This window comes from Suncus etruscus, chromosome X, assembly GCF_024139225.1.
Source record: "Suncus etruscus isolate mSunEtr1 chromosome X, mSunEtr1.pri.cur, whole genome shotgun sequence".
In the NCBI taxonomy this organism is placed as follows: Eukaryota; Metazoa; Chordata; class Mammalia; order Eulipotyphla; family Soricidae; genus Suncus; species Suncus etruscus.
In genome coordinates, this window is record NC_064868.1 from 91,043,209 (window position 1) to 91,064,949 (window position 21,741).

The window sequence follows — 21,741 nt, forward strand, 5'->3', positions numbered from 1 at the left end:
ATGAACCCATTATAATTATTCTGGAGAGTCTGGGGGCTCCCAAACTGCAAAACATATACTAAGACCCTTTGGGGGACATAGAATTTGAGAATGGAGAAGGCATTGGTCTGGTGGGGTAGCCTCTAGGTGATGGCACTAGGGTTCAGCCGAGTTTCTCTTGGACTCATGGTGAAATCCTGAGGAAGACAGTGAGGACCCACTGATCCCTGCTCCCCGTCAATGAGAGCGTCAAGAGACACAGGTCTGAGATTTACGGGTGCAGACTCGACTCTCCCACCTGTCATGGGTTTATTCTGGGTCCCTGATGCCCACTTCATTGAAATGCCAGAGAGACAAGTGTAGTTGTTGGGCTGAGAACTCATTACCTCTCTCGCCTCAGGCTCCTCAAGAAGTCAGAGCTTTGGTGTGGCTCTGGTCATCAAAAGTCAAGGTGAGGATTCTGAGGGAAGCTAATGGAACCAGGCTCCTAAGGAAGAACAAACCCCACTAGAGACCAGGAGCTTGGTATTGAGTGCAGAAATTGATCAGCAAACAGGTGTACTGAAATCCAGCTACCCTCTCCATTGCCATACCTGGATAGGAAGGTGGCCAGTGATAGGCTGAATTTTGTGTCTGGACTGAGAAAATTGGAGCTTGGTATAAGGATCTGGTACTTGAGTGGGTAGTAGGAATGTTTGGGTCCTATTAGAAGTCAAGGGAAAGACCCTAGTACAGATAAAGGTAATAGCTGCCCCAGAGAGGGAGAGTGCATGGATCCAGCTGTCCCCCATTTAAACCTGACAGGACCCAGGTAATCTGACCCTCGGTGGCACACTCCTGGTCTACCCAGGACGAGAAGGTGGGGAACCTCCCCAAGACTGAGGTCTGACTAGGAGGAGAGGGCATCTTACCCAGGTAGGGGCAGAGCAAAGACTTGACAGGAGTGAAGATCAAGGAGCCATTTCCCACCAGACTTATCTCATCACAGGCATGCACAGGCTGTGTGGAACCTTCTCACATGTCTCTCTGTCTTAGGGAGGAACACGTGGGTCTGAGAGGACATCAGACATCAGGGGAGTTTCCTCTGTTCAGCCTCAGTCCTGTCATCATTGCAGGTAAGCACCCCAAGGAGGATTGAGTGTACCCCACGCCCTAGGCCAAGGAGGGAATTCCACCAAAATGTGACCTGTCACTGCTGTTAGCCTGGAAACCATTAGTCTGGGCCCCTGCTGGCTTCCAGATGACACTCTCAGAAGGAGAGTGTCTTGGTCTGAGTATTGGACCCAGATAAATTTAAGGGAATCTTAGGGGCTGACCAAGCTCGAGGGGAGGAGCCAACAATCACCCAGTCCTGGATCCTGGAGAGCCTGAGCAGGTGAGACCACATGTGGACTCTGAATTACATGCGATGGAGGTGGGACTTGCTCTGAAAATTTTACCTCAGGCCAGCATAGGGGAGAGATAAGTTTCCAGAGCGAAGATAGAGACCCACCACAGAACAGGATGTCAACACATCCTCACTGCACCCCTGTCACATCAGCAACCTCAGGCCGAGAAGCCATCTCACTTCCTACTTTGGGTTCTGGAAGATATCTCCCCAGGCAACTGAGCATGTGGGGCTGGGAGCACCCCTTTCGAGGTCACTTGGGTCAAAGCTACCAAGGGTTCTGCTCTTGGCTGAGGCCTATTACTCCCTCTTTCCCCCAGGTCGTGCCTCTCATCAGCCAGCTGCTTAGGTGACCTGTGTAGTCATGTCTTCCCATGAAGAGAATTGGGCCCACAGGCTGGAAGAACAGCAGGAATCTGAGGAGAACCAGGATCTAGGAAGTGGGCAGCCATCTATAGTGGTGGCAGAGGACAACGATGAGGAGGAGACTGTTTCTTTGTACTTCTCATGCTCTTCCTCTTCTTCCTCTTCTACCTATGTCTCAGCTGTCTCTGTTCAAGATTGGGTGGAAGAGGAAGCTGAAGCCATGGCTCTTTTTGATATCCAGCCTCCCTATCCATGGCCACGGCGCCCACAGGACAATCACTCCAGCAACCAAGGAGCTGGTGGCCAAGATGGGGATGAGCTAGCCCACTGCTGCCACAAGCTTGGTAGCAAGAGCTCTGTTGACCAGGAGCACAGGAGGATGGCAATGTGGCAGGTGCTGGGAGAGAGCTCCTGCAAAACAGGCTCCAGGCTGGAGCAAGTGGAGAGGTCCTACAACCAGGGAGGGGAAGGGGAAGAGCAGGAAGAAGAGGCAGAAGGAGAGGAAGGGGAAGGAGAAGAAAGAGAGCAAGATGAAGGAGAAGAGGAAGAGGAAGGAATAGATGAAGGAGAAGAGTCAGAGGTAGAAGGAGATAGAGAGGAAGAGTAAAGAGAAGAAGAGTAAGAAGGCCAAGGAGAGGGAAAAGAGGGAGATGGGGCAGGGTCAGAGGACTCCAGCCTTCCCTCTAAGAAGCCCCAGGAAAAGATGGTCAACTAGGTGGGGTTTCTCCTCTGGAAGTACCAATTGAAGAAGGCCTTGGAATGATAGATGGAGGCTGTTAGTGGTGAATAAAAGGAACCCCAGTTCTTTCCTCTCTTCTAAGTCAGGGGCAGATGAGCGGGCCTGAATTTTTTTTCTTCCTGTAACTTACCCAGTTTAAGAATAAGAGTTTTGCTCTCTTGTTAAAGAAACTGACCCTTCCACCTGAGTTTGTAACCCCAAATCCCAGAATACAGCTTTAGCATGGACTTTGCTTGGAAATATGAAGCAAATTCATGTAGAACGAATGAAGTTAGAAATAGGGTACCCAAAGTTAAAGAATTCATTCTTGATTTCCCATTACTTCTTATTTAGTTCTAAATAATAAATGATTTTTCTTGCATCTTATTTTTTTCTTGCATCTTATTGTATTATTTCAGAAAGAGGAATTTTATCTCAATGAACAAACTCCCAGTTCACGGGCATATTTCTTAATTACTGAGTCTTTGCTCTCTGAAGGCTTGTTATAAGTGAGCACTTGAGCAGGGCACACATGACCATAGGATAAAGGGGCGACTTTCTTGGAAAGATGGTGAAATATTTCCTAAGAGCCACCAAAATAGTGAAGTAGGAGATAGTCAAGACTGGAGAGATAGAACTGGGGTTATGGAATACGACTGACACCACTTCATTCTCTGGAACCACCTATGGTCCTTGGAAAACTCAAGTGATCCTTAACCACAGAGCTTTGAGTGAAAAAACACTGGGCATGACCAGGGTTAACCACTTTCTCACAAACGTGTTCCTTTCCCACATAAAAGGGGCCTGTGCAGTGGAGCTCCAGACTTCCCAAATCAGGTTGGTTCAGGGCCGTGGAATTTGCAGGATTTTCAGTGGGAGGTCACAGTCACTAATCTCTGTGGCAGTCTGGGGACAGTCATGCTTAGATGTTTCTGAGGGGAAAGGAATATCTGGAATAGGCACTTGTTCTGAGCATTCTGGGATCATGGGGGACACTGAAGAGAAAGTGCCTGGGGAATCTATGAGGGCTCACCCTTGCAGTGTAACACAATGAAACACCACAGAGACTGGTACACATCACTAAGTCCAAGAACAACCAGTGCTTGTGCAGATGAGAGACTCATTCACTGCTGGTGGGAGTGTCAACTGGTCCAGCGTTTTGGGAAAACAATATTTATATTCCTCAAAAAACTAGAAATTGAGCTTCCATGTGATCCAGCAATACCACTAGGGATATGCCTTAGGAACCCAAAATCACTATGCATAAAAACTCTGAATTCCTATGTTCATCACTATCTTATGTTCAGCACTATCTGGAAACAACCTAGGTACCTGACAACAGATGGGTGGCTAAAGAAACTATGGTACATTTACACAATGGAATACTATGCAGCCATCAGTAAAATGAAGTCATGAAATTTGCTTATCCATGATGGACATGGAGAGTATTATGCTGTGTTAAGTGAGTCAGAGATAGACATAGATTAATCTCACTCTTGTGGAACATAAGAAAAATAAAAGACAATATGGTAATAATATTCAGAGACAATAGAAATGTGGGTCAGGAGGACCAGTCCATGGTAGGAAACTTGTCACAAAGAGTAGTGAGTGCAGTTAGAGTAGAGAAAGATCTACTATGACAATAATAGATGGAATTGATCACTCTGGACAAGAACTGGGTGCTGAAAGGGGATAAAGTGGCATGCATGGTACCCTTTCACTAAAAGTGTAAACTACAGTGTCAAAAAGCAGAGGGAATGAGGGAGAGAGAGAGAAAGAGAAAGAAGCAAAATGCCTGCTCCAGAGACAAGTGGAAGGGGGATTGGATCAAAGGGAAACCAGGGACATTGGTGGCGGGAAAAGTCCATTAGTGAAGGGTGGTGTACATTCTATGAAGCTCAAGTATGAATAATTTTGCAACCACAGTGCTTAAAGAAGTTATTTACTTATTAGTGGCATTTGTGGCGCCCCCTGCTGGCACTCATGAGTACTGCATCTTGGCATTTGTGGCGCCCCCTGCTGGCGCCCCCTGCTGGCACTCATGAGTGCTGCATCCTGGCACTTGTGGCGCCCCCTGCTGGCACTCATGAGTACTGCATCCTGGCACTTATGGCGCCCCTGCTGGCACGCATGAGTACTGCATCCCGCCCCCTGCTGGCGCCCCCTGCTGGCACTCATGAGTACTGCATCCTGGCATTTGTGGCGCCCCCTGCTGGCACTCATGAGAACTGCATCTTGGCATTTGTGGCGCCCCCTGCTGGCACTCATGAGAACTGCATCTTGGCATTTGTGGCGCCCCCTGCTGGCACTCATGAGTACTGCATCTTGGCATTTGTGGCGCCCCCTGCTGGCGCCCCCTGCTGGAACTCATGAGAACTGCATCTTGGCACTTGTGGCGCCCCCTGCTGGAACTCATGAGTACTGCATTCTGGCACTTGTGGCGCCCCCTGCTGGCACTCATGAGCACTGCACCTTGGCACTTGAGGCGCCCCCTCTGGCACTCATGAGTACTGCATCTTGGCATTTCTGGCGCCACCTGCTGGAACTCATGAGTACTGCATCTTGGCATTTCTGGCGCCCCCTGCTGGAACTCATGAGTACTGCATCCTGGCACTTGTGGCGCCCCCTGCTGGCACGCATGAGTACTGCATCCCACCCCCCTGCTGGCGCCCCCTGCTGGAACTCATGAGTACTGCACCCTGGCACTTGTGGCGCCCCCTGCTGGCACTCATGAGAACTGCATCTTGGCATTTGTGGCACCCCCTGCTGGCACTCATGAGAACTGCATTTGTGGCCCCCCTGCTGGCGCCCCCTGCTGGAACTCATGAGAACTGCATCTTGGCACTTGTGGCGCCGCCTGCTGGAACTCATGAGTACTGCATCCTGGCACTTGTGGCGCCCCCTGCTGGCACTCATGAGCACTGCACCTTGGCACTTGAGGCGCCCCCTCTGGCACTCATGAGTACTGCATCTTGGCATTTCTGGCGCCACCTGCTGGCACTTGTGGCGCCCCCTGCTGGAAAACAAAACCCATGAGCCATGAGTAGGCTTGTTTTCCCTAATCCAGGAGAGCCAGAAGAACTCCAGAGAGATGACAAATTGGGTGACCTAGACTGTTCCTTAGCCAACTGTAGCCACAGGATCATTTCCCTCGGGTCTAAAATGATGAAATGGTGTCCGGGCGGTGGCGCTAGAGGTAAGGTGCCTGCCTTGCCTGTGCTAGCCTTGGACGGACCGCGGTTTGATCCTCCGGCATCCCATATGGTCCCCCAAGCCAGGAGCAACTTCTGAGCGCATAGCCAGGAGTAACCCCTGAGCGTCACCAGGTGTGGCCCAAAAACCAAAAAATAAATAAATAAATAAATAAAATAAAATAATAAAATAAAATGATGAAATGGTTAACCTGCAAGGGGAGCTGCTAAGAAGAGGATCTGGGCTCTGAACGGAGGAACACTACCATCTCACTGAAAGAGAATATTGAGAGGTTTTTTGTGTGCTGCCCCAACTGTCCCTTCCCTCAGAAACCACAGTAAAGGCCCTTGCTCATAGGCCCCTGTCTCCCTGTCACATGACCCATCTTGGAGCTGCTTCATCCAGTATGCTGTGGCATGGCCCTTGCTTTTGGGATCATCCAACAAACTTTAGTGGCAGTTGTGTTGGCCTTCCCCCTCCCTAAATGCTAATTGCATCTGTGCCAGTCCTGCAAGATGAAGTATCCAGAGGCACCGGTTCATTCCCAAAAGGCACTCGGTTCCTCCAGCATAGTGTGGAGTGCAGTGTCCAGGCCTCCTGAGCACTGTCCCAGGTTCCAGTGTGGTTGCTGTAAACATGGCTGCTCCCTAGAACACATTTCATGCATTCATTGTTTTTATAGTTGAATTTGGAAGAGATTGTATTGAAAGGGAAAAGGGGCAAGACGGCTCCTGCAGTATGGGAAGGGTCCTCTAAGTAGGATTTCCTCTTTTAAATTTATTAGTTACAGAGAGTAGGTTGTGGGTACTTCTAAGTAATGTCAAGGAACCCAGAGACCATTCCAGTGGCATTTGGCTGAGTGGGTGGAGGGAGGGTTTGATGCAAGAGCCCAAAGGTGTGACACTTCTAGAGCTCCATGGTCCCAGGGACCATCATGATGGTGCTTAAATGTAAATTAAAAATTCAAAATGGGACCGGAGAGATAGCACAGCGGTAAGGCGTTTGCCTTGCATGGATGGTGGTTCGAATCTCTGCATCCCATATGGTTCCCCGAGCCTGCCAGGCTCGTGGAGCGTGGAGCCAGGAGTAACTCCTGAGCGCTGCCAGGTGTGACCCAAAAACCAAAAAAAAATTCACAAGTTGTGAGATCACCCCAGGCACCATATTTTTAAACCCCATGCAGCCGGATCTAAAGAAGGAGGGTAGCAGTGAAGAAATCATACCAAGCAGTCAGAAAAGGATGAACATGAAAGGTCTGTGGCCTTTTGTTTCATGTTCTCTTCCTAAGTCAAAAAGACAGAACTGCCCTATATTAAAATCAATTCCCAATTTCCTGGTGTGGGCAGATCAAGAGAGATGCAAAAGTACTATCCTGTGGACTTTAATATATCAAAGGAAGAGGTTTTAGGAAGGAGGAAATTGGGGGAACACCTTTGTTTGGGGTTAATAGGTTGAGATCATCTTACTTAAAGGTCTACAGGGTACTGGGGGGGTGGAGGATCATGTGGTGCCAGTGTTCCAACTAAGGTCTCAGCACATGCTGAACATTAGATGGCTTCAGATACACATTAGCATCTAAATTGAGGTTGAGAATATTAAAATTGTAATTGTTGGCAGCCACAAGTGAGGCCACATGGTCCAGGAGTTCCAAGCACTATTGCTGATACTGTGGCACTTGTGGGGCATGTTCTCAGCTACAAGAGCTTCTGGAAGTATGAGAAGGCAGGAGGACGGAGCCCTCACTCATTCCAAAAGGTCATGGTGGTGTCAGACCAAATACCAGCATACTTGGAGTTTTGGTCCAAGTATGAATTGAATACCTGGTATTGAATACCTGAATTGAATTCCAAATAAGATTGAATACCTGGTATCTTAATTCATAGTGAATGTGGCTATCATTAACACAAAAAATTCCCCAAACTCAAAATATTGTTAAAAGTCCTTCACTAAATGCTCTTCAAGAAATCATCCCATCCCCACACCAAGTTTGTTTGTTCTGGCACCTCATGATATGGGTGACAAAGAAATCACATGGTTTTCTCTCCACCCCATGGCATTTCATGGAATAGTGTTCATAATGAAGATTTTCCCCAAACAATTTTGCAAGCTGACAAGTTGGTGGAAGGCTACAGCATTTGCTCAGGAAGATGGAAGCTGACACACCAGTTAACAAATGAATTGAGCTTGACTCTGTCTCTGTTCTCTAAGTTGTAAATTTGCTTAACTAAATACAAAGCCTCATAGTATCCTTGTGAGTTCTTCTTTGGCTGATTTTTTTCTTGAGGATATGCTACTTCAGATATATTTTATATGGCACCAGTTTCTTACTGCCAAATCTCAGGACAAGATTACAAAGATTTCTTTGCAGTCTTAAAGAGCCCAGCACCATGAACACTTAAAGTTAAGAACACAACTGAGCAAACTTAGATTTATGACCAAAAGAAAATGTAGGAAAATGATGGATGTGCAGGGTTCAATCTGCAAAATTTGCAATAATATTTTGCTTTTCAGGGCCAGAGCAATAGTATAGCAGATAGGACATTTGCCTGGCATTCAGTCAACCTGGGTTTGATCCTCAGCATCCCATATGGTCCTCTGAGCATTACCAGGAGTAATTTCTGAGTGCAGAGCCAGGAGTAACTCCTGAGCATCACTGGCATGGAACAAGAAAACAAACAAAAAAAAACACCAAAAGTATATCGCCATTTCCTCACAGCAGCAACAAAACATTATTAATCCTGTGCCCAATGTGCCCAATGTGATATCAGTACATAGCTATTTATGGTGTGAGAAAAGTTTTTACTTTTTATTTTTGGGTTTTTTTGGTCACACTTGGTGGTTCTCAGGGATTACTCCTGGCTCTATGCCAGGGGTCTTCAAACTTTTTCAAGTGGGGGCCGGATTATGGTCCCTTAGAGAGCTGGAGGGCTGGACTATATGAGCTACTAATTCCTACTCACATTGCACATACCTTATAAATAAACAGATCACGCACCAGTATTTCAATGGGAACTGTGGGCCTGCTTTTGGCTAATGAGATGGTCAATGTCCGGTTCCATATTTGTCACTGCCAGCTGTAACAAGTGATGTAAGTGGGCATCAGTTAATCTTGATCTGGCTGGAGATTTCAGATGTTTCATTCTTGAAAAAGTCTGTTCACAGGCATAAGTGCTACCAAAGATGGTTACCATTTTGAGTGCGTGGTTCCTGATATTTGAATATGTCTCAGAGGGGAGAGATGCATAGAAATTCAAAAGGTTACTTGACTTAAATGCGTCTTTCAGAGAGTCACAATTCTGAAGTTCAGCCAATTCCATTTGGTAAATTGCAAGAACATTTTCAATCTCAACAGAAAATGGGTTACGAAAAAGCTGTATGTCCTGTTCGTGGAGATGAAGCTCTTTGAATCTAAATTGAAACTCCTTTTGCAACAATTCTAGTGAAGCCAGACATGTTTCTTTTGGGAATGCAACCAATGGTTTGTCCGCTGACAGGTTTTGAGTTGTTGGGAGATGACTGAAGTTTTCCTCCTGTACTTGTTTGATGAGAAGGCCTAATTTTACTTCAAATGCTTTCACATGCGATGCCATATCACAGATGAGCTCCCCCTTGCCTTGAAGTTGCAGATTGAAACTGTTGAGTAGCTCTGTTATATCTGTCAGAAAGGCAAGGTGCCATTTCAATTCTGCATCATTGAGCTCTGGTTCTTCTTGGTTTTTTGAAAGTAGAAAAGCTGTAATCTGTGGAAGTAAGTCATAGAAACGTTTCAAAACTCTCCCTTTACTCAGCCAACGGACTTCTGTGTGGTACAGAACATCTTCATGGGCAACATTTACTTCAGATAGAAATTCGTTAAATTGTCTGTGGTTTAGTGCATGATTTCTAATGTAATTAACACAAGATACCACAATTTTCATAACAGATTCCCACTTCAGTGACTTACAACACAGCGCTTGTTGGTGGATGAGGCAGTGTATGGCAATTGGGTGAGGATGGTTATGTTTGTCCATCTCATGTGTAATGTGTGCAATTACTCCTCTCTTAGACCCCACCATGCTAGGAGCACCATCAGTTGTTACACTGACTAGTTTAACCCAGTCCAGCTCCAAACCATTCACAGTTTGGCAAACCTTTTCAAATATATCCACTCCTGTGGTTGTACCTTTGATACTTTGCAGTGCAGCAAGCTCTTCTGTGACTTCAAAATACTCATTTGTCCCACGCATATAAATGAGAAGTTGGGCAGAACCACGAACATCATTGCTTTCGTCGAGTGCCAAGGAAAAATAGCAAAGTTTCTTTGCAGAGTTTTGCAAATGGTGCAGCAAATTTTTTCCCATTGCTTCAATCCTTCGTGTCATTGTAACTCCTGAAAGGCTCACTGTACTAAATAAATCAGACACATCTGGACACATCTCTTTGGCAACAGAAATAAGGCATTCTTTAACAAATTCTCCCTCAACAAATGGTTTGCCATTGTGCGCTATTAGCTTGGCAACTTGAAAACTTGCCCGCAGTGAGGAAGTATTTAACTGCTCTGCTTCACAAAAGTATTTTGCTGAGTTGTCAGTGTATGTTTCAGTTGTAATATTTTATCTTTTCTCACTTCTCCAACCAAACAATCATATTTATCTTTATGTTGAGTTTGATAGTGGTGCCGCAAATTGTATTCTTTGAACACAGCAACTATATTCTGGCATATCAGACACACAGCTTTTTCTTTGTACCGCATAAAAAAGTAATCGTAAGTCCACAGTTCTTTGAATATCCTACACTCGCTGTCAATTTTTCTTTTTCTTGACATCATTGTTTCCTAGGGATTCCAAACTGATATTAGTGAAATACAAATATGTGTGTATATATACACACAGTGTATGAACCCCCATTAGTCCCTGATGTGAACACTTACCCCTTGCAGGCTTTTCTAAGCAGACCAGCTCAGTCCCTGCTAGTTCAGTTATATCTCCCTATATAATGCCCAAATTGATATATTCGGAATCAGCATGTGAACACTGAAAAGGAATTGAAAAATGCAAAATGCAAAATGCTTCAGCATCGAACCCATAATTTTCCACATGGGCAATTCAGCACCAAACCCCTAACCTCCCAACCACCACCCACCCCCTAACTTTGATTTCAGCACTGAACGCCTCACCACCCCCAAAGGGGAATTTTCATATGAGTCACCCACAGCCGAATTGGGCAGAACCTCCCATCTGGCAAAAATTTATTTCTATGGCACTTTTGACTGACCTTTGGCAGTGGAGGGAGTGGAGGAAAACCTCACTGACAGGCAGGCACAGCACACAGACACCACGTTGCCTGGGGTGGAGCAGGTGCCTTTTTACACCATATAGTTACCCACATGTGGTATTCCTCACCATGCGGCATCTGGCACCCTCCAGTGATGTCATCAGCAACGCACGTGCCAAGCGCCAGGTGCAAGGGCGCATCAGTGTCCCTCTCAACACCGCCCTCATGCCCACCCTCCCAGCACACAACATGTCGTGAGCGGAGGTGGTTGACATCATCCCTGAGAAACTGTGACACTGAGTGTATATGCTGGCAGGTATCTTGGCAACCAAACAGCGCTCACTGCTGGCGGGCCAGATCAGACTCCTCTGCGGGCCACATGTGGCCCACGGACCATAGTTTGAAGACCCCTGCTCTATGCTCAGGGGTCTTTCCTATGGGGCTCAGGGAAATCAAATCTAAGTCTGGCACATGAAAAATAAGTGCCTTATCTGATGTACGATTGATGAGGGAAAGAGACCCCTGTCATATTTCAAACATGCTCACTTCTATCAGGCTAAAAACAGAGGGCAAGTGCTGCCAAGGTGCAGTTGAATCTGGGAGCCATAATTGACCCATGGAGTGCATTTGGGGTGTCCTTGAGATATTCAGCCTTGCTTTGTAACTTTGGTAACCTGGAAGGTATTGCCAAATTGTATGGAAGTTGGACTTGGACATCCCTCTTGGGTATTCCCACTGTAAAATAACTGTTGAACTTGGACATCCCAGACACACCCTTTGGACATGCCCCTTGTCATGCGTGTATAAAAGGAAAAAACTTGGACCTTTTGGGGTGATGCTAGGATAGTGATCAGAGCAGGCCTGCTTATCTACAGGCAAGGTGTGGGTGGGGTGGGGGTGGGAGATGGGGAGATAAAGCATCGGAGAGATGCTAGCTGGTTTGAATCTACTCCCTTTTCTTTTTCTTTGAACTCAGGCCGTTCCTGGTCACCTCTGGCTGGTGAATGTCCATCTAAATCTTTCTCCCTCTAGCTGAAACTCCCAGGTAGTTGTGGCAGGCAGGTCTCAAACATCAGGAGAAATGAAAATATACTTAGTTTCTTGTCTTCTTACTCTCTCTCAGGATGAGAGGTCACTACATGTTAATGTTGCTGAGTGGGCATGAAGCCCTACCTGGCAGCTGAGCCCCACAGGGCCCTGTGAGTCTTTTAGCACCAGGCCCTGGCAGCGTTGGGGATCTGCAGTCTGCAGACATGCAGCTCTGGCAGCATTGGGCTGCTGCACCAAATGTTCTCATGTCCTTGAGGTGGTCTAGATCCTGCTTTACAAAATAGTATGCTTTGGAATTTCTGTTTCTGTAGTTTTCTACCAGCTGCCTGCAAGTGCCTCAATCACCATGAGATAAAACATGAGATAAAACAGAGCTCTTGACTTTGTTCTGAACCCATTTGTTTTGGAGAACAACTCTACTGGGTCACCAGCATAATGTATTAGTGTTTGGGACTGAAGCAATATTACAGCAGGTAGGGCATTTGCCTTGCATGCAGCTGACCCAGGTTTGATCCCTGGCATCCCATAAGGTCCTCTAAGCCCACCAGGAGTGATTCCTGAGTACAGAATCAGGAGTAACCTCTGAGCATTGTCGGATATGGCCCCCAAACCAATATATACAGGTTATATATAATATATATTTAAATATATATTATATATTTATATATAAACTAGGTATATTGCTTGATTTTTCATTGGCTTTTTTTCTTTGCTTTTGGGTCACACCTAGCAGAGCTCAGGGGTTATTCCTGGCTCTATGCTCAGAAATAACTTCTGGCAGGCACAGGGGACCATATGGGATGCCGGGATTCGAACCAACCACCTTAGGTCCTGGATTGGGTGCTTGCAAGGCAAAACACCCCTGTACTATCTCTCCGGCCCCCCAGATCATCTCCAGGCTTCATCTATCAATGCCATCAAAAATTACAGTTTCCAAGGGCCGGAGAAATATCATGGAGGTAGGGCATTTGCCTTGCATGCAGAAGGACCAGTCGAATCCCGGCATTCCATATGGTCCCCCGAGCCTACTAGTCTGAGCTAGAGCCAGGTGTTACCCCTGAGCGCTGCCGGGTGTGGCCCAAAAAAACAAAACAAAACAAAACAAAAAACAAAAATGTTACAGCTTCCACATATGCATGCTAGAAGAGAGGATATAAACATTCAGCCTATAATAGCAGGTTAATTTTCGAATTATTTTGCAAAAACAGGAGCTTAAAGAATTCGGGTGCCCAAGTGTTTGAAGCTCTTTTCTACTTCTCACAGCCCTGAACTTCCAGTGACCATTTTAATCCTCAACTCACCCACTCTTAGGAGGGTGTTAAGAGGGCTGCTGGGGCCAAGGCATCCATGTTTGACATTTAGCTAGTTGGGTCTGCAATGGGAACCAAAGACTCCCAGTGCAAAAATCTTCCTGTCATCAATCAGTAAGAGACTGCATTTATCATCTACTGACCAAACTTGGATTCTAGATGTGCTGTCTATACCCTGGGCCATCACAAAGGACCTGAGTAGTGATTCATAGCCCCATCCCAACAAAATCCATGGGGAGTGGAGAAGCGATGTGCTCTTCGCTATTCAAATCCCAGCAGATTGAGTAGGGATATCTGTTAGGCTCAGGAAACAGATCGCCTCAACCCCTCAGTTAGGAGCCTTGATTTTCATAGTGGCGATTTAACAAGCAGAAGTTGAGTGTTCCACCGAGTAATAAACCTCGGGAGGAAGTTCCGAGAATAGCCTTAGATCATTCACTTGCCGTCCCGAAGTCCAGATGGCAGGGAGGTGAGGTTTGCGGGGACGTCGACAGTGGGCGGGGAGAAAAAGGGAAGGAGAGAAATTGCTGAGATATCTGGAATTGCTTCAGCCAGTCAGCGCAGGGAAGTTTCGCGGGACGTGTTGTCAGTCTTACCTCACTTCTCAGCTTTTCTACGGCAAAGTAATCGCAGTAAACCCTCCCGTTTCTGCCCAGGGAAGTTTGATGGCAGGAGAAGGTTCTGTAACGTCAAGGTGTGCACCAAAGCAAAGCCTCCCAGACGGTAGACCACAGGAAGCACCTCCCCCTGGTCCTCCCCAGCTCCCGGCCCCTGCGTGTGTCCTCTGGGGACACCGATGGCTTGCTTTGCTTGATTTGGACTCGCGCCCTGCAGCCACCATCCGCCTGTCAACCGTGGTCAGTTGCCAAGTCGATTTCAGTCCGCGGCTGCAGGGCGGGGTCGGGGGGGGGCAGAGTGAGGAGGCGGGGCGGCGGGACCAGGTGGGTGGTGATAGGCCCCGCCCCGCCCCGCCCCCCGCGCTGCCTTCTGGGTAAGGCCTGGCCGCCAGGTGACAGCGAATGGCGGCGGCCTGAGGCGGCTGGTCGGGCGGCGGGGGCACCGCGGGGCCTTCCGGGGCGCCGCTCGGGCCGCGACTGCGGCTTCCAGCCCTGCGGGCAGCGGGCGAGGGCGCCATGGAGCTGCCGGCGGTGGCGGCAGCGACGGCGGCGGCGGGCAGCGAGGGCGGCGGGGCGTCGGGCTCGGGGCCATCGGGCGGCAGGAGGCCCCCACGGGTGTCGGGGGGCCCGGCCGGCGGCTCGCGGCAGCCCAGCGTGGAGGCCCTGGACAGGTAAGTGGGATCCCTGTCACCCTTCTCGCACGTTGAGATGGTTGACGTGGGGCTGCGCCCACTCCAGGCCCCTCAGCGCCCCTCGGGGCCCCCGCACCCCTTCAGCCACAGCCCCGCACCCACCGCACTTCCGCCCCACCCCCGCGCTTCGCTGCTGTCAAACCATTTCCCCGGCGGCCGCCGCCTGCTGCACCCGGGCACTCTAGCCCGATCTCCCTAAAAGGAGAGAAGCCCCCCTAGGCGCTCCTCTTGGCGCGGAGCTTCTGTTGGAGTGGGGCGAAGTGCGTGATTGGAGGCCTTCTGGGGATGCCCCCCTTGAGGCTTTGGGCTGGTGCAGATGGGAACACAGGAGGAGGGCGCGCAGTGGCCGGCTGGGCTCCTTGGAGAGAATTAGAACACCCTACCATCTCTCCCTGGGCAAGTTTTAGAACTGAGCTAGATCAGAAAGGTGCTGGGTGGGGGTACCTCGAGTTTCCTGGACCCGGAAAATGTATCCGCAGCCCGGATCATCCAGTTTTCCCACATCTGGGCCCTTTTGCTGACTCCACCTCTGCCAGGGTGCAGTTAGGCAAGCGAGGTTGGCTTGGGCGCAGGGACCCAGCAGCTGTTCATTCCTGCCTGCCTTAGTCATAGCACTTCCCTGGACTGTGTGGAGTTTCCAAAGACAGGGAAGCAGGCCCCTCTTTCCTGTCCAACTGGAGGCCACGGTGAGGTTTTGGAGTACATCAGAGGCTTGCAGCTCAGATAGTGCTCCCACTGGCCCCAGCCAATGTATGGACTGCTTTGGCTGAGAACGAGTAGCTCCTGTGCTGGGGTTTTCCTTCTAGTGGGACCAATACACCCACCCTTACAGTTCCAGCCCAATGTGTGGGGTGTGAATGCACTTCTGGGCAGGAATGGGGATCCCCTGAGAACCCTTTGAAGAATTCTAGACTCCCCAGGCCCCAGCCCTAAGTTTCTGGTTTAGGAGGCTCAGAGTGAGGGTGGGAGACCTCCAGGAGTTCCTGATCCCTGTTCTCACAGCTCTGGCCTGTAGCATTCTTTTTTGGGGGGCTACCAGTTGATTTCTATTTCAGTGGATTGGTGGTTGGGGACAAGGGAACCCACAGAGGCCTGTGGGGGAAAGAGTAGTTAGCCAGGGGAAGGTGGGGTGGACCTCTGGTCCCAGGCTGGACTGTGCAGTCAGGCCGGTGACACAGGATGTGAGGGGAAATGACAGGAAATGAGGAGGTATAGGGATGGGCAGGTGACATGCAGAAGGAAGTTGTAGTCCCATTACTTGACTCAAGTGCTTGTTCCCCAGCTCCACCCGCCCCTGGGGTGTACTTGGGTTCTGCATCTCTGCCAAACAGGCTGTCTCAGTGTGCTCTTGTTCAGGAAGGTGCTGGCTTACAGGTTGGACCACTGTAGTAATTAATCCCATTCTCCTTCAACTATCTGTACTGTCTTGGTTTTCATGGAAAAAGCTACAGAGATTCCCCAAAGAATGCCCGTCCAGTGATGCAGGGTTGGATTAACCATAAAAAAACCAGAGGACAGTGCTAGTGGAGCTGCCTTGGTGGAGGGCTTGTTTAGTAGGATTGGCAAGTGCTGCCATTGATCGTGTCCATAAGAAAGCCTGCCCCTCCTGGCACTATGTTGGGCTGGAGGGCATCATAGGGAACAATCTTGGAGCACCTGTGTGGTAGAACAGTGGTTGCAAAGCAAGTCCAGAGAGTTCTGGTAGAGTCTAGTAGGTGGTAAACACATTGGGAAAGTGGTAGAAGTGCCAGGGTGGTCCAGGAAATTGGCTGAGGAAGGTGGCATTTGAGTAACACCCCAAGGGGTGAGGGATCCCGTGAGATGGGTTTCTGGGGAGGTGGCATTTTAGGCTGCGCTTTTACACCCAGGGGTGGAAGTGGGAGCAAAGTGGGAAAGAATTTAGCAATGTCTGTCATTCATGAGAGTAGACTTGCTGAGGGCAGAGGGAGTGGACAGGACATGAGTAACCACAAGATCAGGGGTAGAGATTCATAGGGAGCCACTGGGGTTCTGGAGCTGAAACTCAATAGGGAGCGATGAGATTTCTAGAACTTAAGGGACAACAGGACAGGAGTTGAAAGTGGAGACTGGGGAGGAAGTGCTATGGCTCAGGGCTGAGTGACAAGGTGGCTAGGCAGGGTGGACTGGTAGGTGATTAGGAGAAACCAACCAGAGGACCACCAGGTTCAGGCGAAATGGTGCTGCCAAGGTGGGAAAGCCTCATGGGCAGCTCAGCTCTCAGCTCTGAACTTTGTAGTTCATGAGAGCACACCAGGGACCTAACTGTGGAAGTCCTTGACCTGTAGAGGGGCTCAAGTCACCATCAAAACAGAAAGATGCTGCAAAGTGATGGGAGACTGCAGAAGAATTGTATTTGGCCTAGGGTGGGAAAGACTGTCTAGAAAGGTAGCAGAGGAGAGTGACAGGACCCAGTGGAGTGTTCACAGTGGCAGTGACTGGGTCCCAGGTGAACTTGGCTCTGGAGCTGAGGCACCTGGCTTGGGGATTTTCCAGTGAGCTGTGAGTCTGGGTTAAGGCGCTGGGCTCTGAGTGCAGCACAGTGAAGGCCCAGGCTCTCTAATGACCCACCAGTAAAGCTGCCTGGCAGCATCGGGACCCCAAGCCTCAGCTGCAAATAATCATCAGTATCCGGAATGTGGGGGACATGTGGGGACAGCAGTGGGCAGACAGCCAGGAAATGTGGGCTCCCTTCTCAGGCACTGGGCAGAACTGCGACCACAGGTGGTTCAGGAGCATGCGGCAGACCTGCCATATCCAGGCTGCCCATGGGGACCTTGGCCAGGGCATTGTAGCTCACAGGGGATACAAAGCACCCTATTGCCTAGTCTAGCTTCGGCCTAGCTCTGTGACCTCACTGCTGTGGGAGGCTAGAGGTGTCAGGGGCTCTGGCTGATCTGCTTTGACCTAGTTTTCCTCTGTGGGTGGCCCAGGGTGGGGGTAGGGAGTACCATCAGCAAGGTCCCCCTCTAAGCAGGGCAGGAAGATCAGGGTGTCCTCCACTTCCCAAGAAGATCTTAGGGAGCCTGGAGTCCGGCTCCCCACAGAAGAGTGAGAATGCAGGGCTACTGGGCAGCTGATGGCCCAGTGCCCTCCAAAGGTTAGATGCATGGTGGGTGGCAGGCACTGCTGAGAACAGCAGTGGAGGAGGAGGAAGCCTGAGAGAGCCAAACCTGGAGGAGGCCCTGGCCTCTTAGAATGAAACTGAAACCTCTCTCCCCTCTTCCTCTTAGTTAAAACTGTGGTGGTTCCTGAGGTGATGGACCTTTTACTACCATGCAGAGAGTGTCTGTATTTGCATTTTCAGGCCCCACGTCCCTGCTGTCTGTCATCAGTGAACACAGAGTAGAGTACAAGAAGCAAAGGCATGTCCTATTTTGCTCTTTAGTAAAGTTATTTTATAGACTGCCTAATGTGTCAAGTGTTTCTGCTCTTAGACTACTAGAGTGTGGATGGAATTGATGGGGGGATTTTTAAAGGTCTGGAGCATTGTTTACAGTGAAAGCCAGCTGCCAGGTCAACTTTCACAAGCATCTTCTGTCATCTTGAATCATTCTTCAGCATTTTGACAAGTTGTGAGCTCAGTGGGACCCCGGGGGGGTGGTTGGGGTGCAGTTTGACTTCTTCACTGCCTCCTTTGCTTCTGTGGTCCTAAAGTCCAGCCCAGCCACTCTCCTGGAGTCACATGACTTTGGTCAACCACTGGTGCCTCAGCTTGGGATCTGTGCTGGGTCACCAAGTTTCAGGCAAGGTTGGGTGTGGGATGTGTTGAGACCTTTGCAGCAACTTGTAGCCCTGAGCTGTGGCTCCTGCTGCATAGGTGCTATTTGTCTGGCCTGTGTTGTGTATCTGTGTTCCTCCTCCAGGTGAGTTCCTCTCCAGCACGGTGAGTTGGGCACTGTTGGTCATGCCATGTCCAGGAAGGACGGCGTCAAGGAAGCTGGAGGCAGATCTCTACTTTCTGGGCATATCACCTCTGAGCCCACACTTCTTCATCTCAGAAATTAGCCAGCTAGTCCCTGTTCTTAGCACATCAATGCTTCTGAAAGTTTCAGAGACCAGAAGACCGCTTAGCTGTCAGAGCACCGAGTAGAATGTGGGTAGTGTTGATGAGATACCAGTTTTCGAGTCTCTGCTTTTTCAAACTTGTAGTTCACATTGGTCGGTTAAGGGCACAGGGGTCTCTGTGGAAGAGCACATCCTTTGCAGGTATGAGGCCCTGAGTTTGATTCCCTAGCATGGGATTAACCCCCCCATGGTGCCAGGCCTAACTCTGGTGACCCCCAACCACCAGCAGATGTGGCCCGTAATTTAAACAACCTTTTGTTTATGTGAGCCTGGAGTTTCATTATTAATAAAACTGAATCTTCCCTTAAAAATAAAACCTCTGCTCTACTGAGTTCCTCTCTTTCCCTTGAAATTACTTCCTCAATTTCCAACTATCAACATCAAATTGAATATTTGAAAAGCTTATGCTATAAAAGCGATATTTCACTTTATAGTTAGTCTTCATGCATTAATTTTTAGGAATAGTCATTCTATATAATTGCAGTAAAATGAAATTCCATTTCAGTAAGTGATAGAGAATAAATAACATGCTTAAATGGGTCTGAATCTTAACCTTCAAAATGAATTGTGGAGTCATTTACAATCCCTATGGAACTGAATCCTACTCGCTAGTGGTTAGTCTGTATTTCAATTCTTGTATTAAGTGAAAAGGTAACCAGATCATGAATCATTCATGTTCCATTGAGGGAAATTTACATAGACCCCCAAGCCAGTGCTCAATATCTCCCCTAGAGCCAATCTCTTCCACTTTTTTAATCACACTATTTCTTTTAGTCCTACAGGCTCACATGTTGAATGGTGTAAACAGCTTATAGCTGCTACAATTTCTAGTCAGATTTCAGGTTCAGTGACATCAGAAAATGTTTCCAGAGATTACAAGGTAAGCACTCCCGAGTCCTTAATTCAGTCCTTAATTAATTTGTAATAAACAAAGTAGGCAAGAAGCTTTGTAGTATTAAACAAGTGAATTCGGCCTCCTGTTGGGCAAAGCCATTTGCTTGGGAATAAGGGTGAGAGGCTGTGGTACCTGAGACCTGTAATTTTTGGGGGGGTTTTCAGGCTACACCCAGCAGCGCTCAGGGGTTGCTCCTGGCTCTGTACTCAGAAATCACTGCTGGCAGGCTTGGGGGACTCTATGGCATGATGGGGATCAAACCCAAATCCACCCCGGGTCTGCTGTGTGCAAGGCAAAAACCCTACCACTGTGCTATCACTTCAGTCCCTAGACCTGCAATTTAGAAGAGGGACTCACCAGCCTATATTGTATGTGGCTACAGTTTTGTGTTGCGAGGACAAGCTGAGTTTTGATTATGGTTATTCTTTTAAAAATTCAGTTCCATTTTTCACAACAAATGCATGTGTTTTCTTTCTTAGTTTTCTGAGTTTTAGAAAATCTCCAGTGTTTAGTATTTCCCTACCTCCTAATTTGTTCCTGTACTTAGGTATTGAGATATGTGAGTATTCACCATTAACAGGTAATACTAGAATGCAAAAAACTGACAAATTTCCAAGGAGTACTGTATAGACACTCCCATTTTCAGTCTTTATGGAAGTAGGAGTTTGTGTGTGTGTGTGTGTGTGTGTGTATCTGTGCATGTGGGGCATATGCTTTACATTCTGGGCCTCGTGTTTGTCTTTAAAGTGGGATTCTTGTAATAATATGCTCCTTGTCAGCAGGGACTGGGTTCTTTTATTCCCCACAGGTTCCATAGCAAAGGCCCAGTGCAGACTGGTTGACTCAGGTTGAATGAAATCACTTGCCACCCCATCTCTGTTCTGCTACTAAGGAACTTCATTCTAATAGCAGTAATCTTGTAACACATGCATGAACTGAAATCAGAGTTACGTTGTAGTAGAAGAGTTTACTTGGATTGAGGTCACAGTTTCTTATGGTCATGTTTACCCACTGGGAGCAATAGCTAAATGGTTTTCATAAGTAAGTGCAAGTCATCTTTATTATGCCCAATGCCCCTGTCAACAGTTTCTCCAAATTCCAGTCCCTGCCTGACATTGAATCTTACAGATTTTCCAAGAACTACCATCTGGAGTCTCATTCATTCTTTGTTACCACCCTTGTTTAAGTGCTCTTGCCTCCGTTCTTCTGTAGGGTGGAATTGAACAGGTGCAGAAGCTGGCTCCAATATAGGAATAAGACTTAGCTCTCTCTACTTTCTGCGGCCCACAGGCAGGGTGGTGGATTAGTCTCCACCAGATTAGTCTAGTAAGAAGAGTGACAGTGGAGTTCTTACCCAGTTTCTTTCTCTACTACTTAGTTCTCATGTTTGTCCAATTAAGAGCTTAGGCTCCCATCTCACGAATCCTAGCTTGGAAAGAATTTGCTATACCATCTATACCTGGTGGCTCATTACCAAGCAGCTGCAAACCCTGACATCCCAGGTTGCCTGCTCCTTAGCTGGAATCCACCCTTTGCAGAGCAGAGTTAGTATGGTCCAGGAATCATAGTACCAGAGAACAACTCTTAGATGGCAGAGCAATTTCCCTAGTCCACAGTTAGAAGTTAATGTAATGATTCCTTCATGGTCTGATAGCATCATGTGGGTTCTGTAAAGAACTGAAAGTTAACTATACATGTAGCTTTCTAACCTACCAACTGTTTGATTTTGGGTTATATTTACCTCAAAGAAACAATTTTAGTAAGAAGTTGGAAGAATCATTCAGCAAAGAAGAATATTTACTAAAGAAATGTATTTATTAGACCAAAAAGCCCAATGGGAAGTCTTGATTGAGGGAGCTGAATGGGATATTTGGGGAGTAGACAGTAAGGCAAGTGAAATCGATGAAACTGATGTACTAATCAGTCACAAGTTAGTTGATTAGGATATATTAAAGACTAAGGTAGATTAATCTCTGATTCCTGAAAAGAAAAATGATATGTTTTTTAAAAATCTTCGTTGAGGTACTGTAATTTATAGTACTATTAATGATGGTTTCATGCATACATCATTCCAGCACCACAGCAACCATCAGAATATCCACTTCCTTCCTCCCAGGTCCCTAAGGCTTGTCCTATTCAATACCTCACCCTCCAGCAAACTCAATTCTGTTAATCAACTCTCCAGTTCTACTGACT

At 47.9% G+C, this 21,741-nt stretch overlaps 1 protein-coding gene across 3 annotated transcripts in view; it reads left to right on the forward strand.

Moving 5' to 3' along the window:
• The first annotated feature begins 14,388 nt into the window (after positions 1-14,388).
• The window catches only part of MTMR1 (myotubularin related protein 1), a 62,594-nt gene continuing 55,241 nt past the window's right edge, over positions 14,389-21,741 (forward strand). For all 3 annotated transcript variants that reach the window (XM_049767490.1, XM_049767489.1, XM_049767491.1), the window contains exons 1-2: positions 14,389-14,543; positions 19,425-19,530. In XM_049767490.1, coding sequence (XP_049623447.1) covers positions 14,389-14,543; positions 19,425-19,530 — 261 coding nt within the window. The remainder of the gene's footprint in view (positions 14,544-19,424; positions 19,531-21,741) is intronic.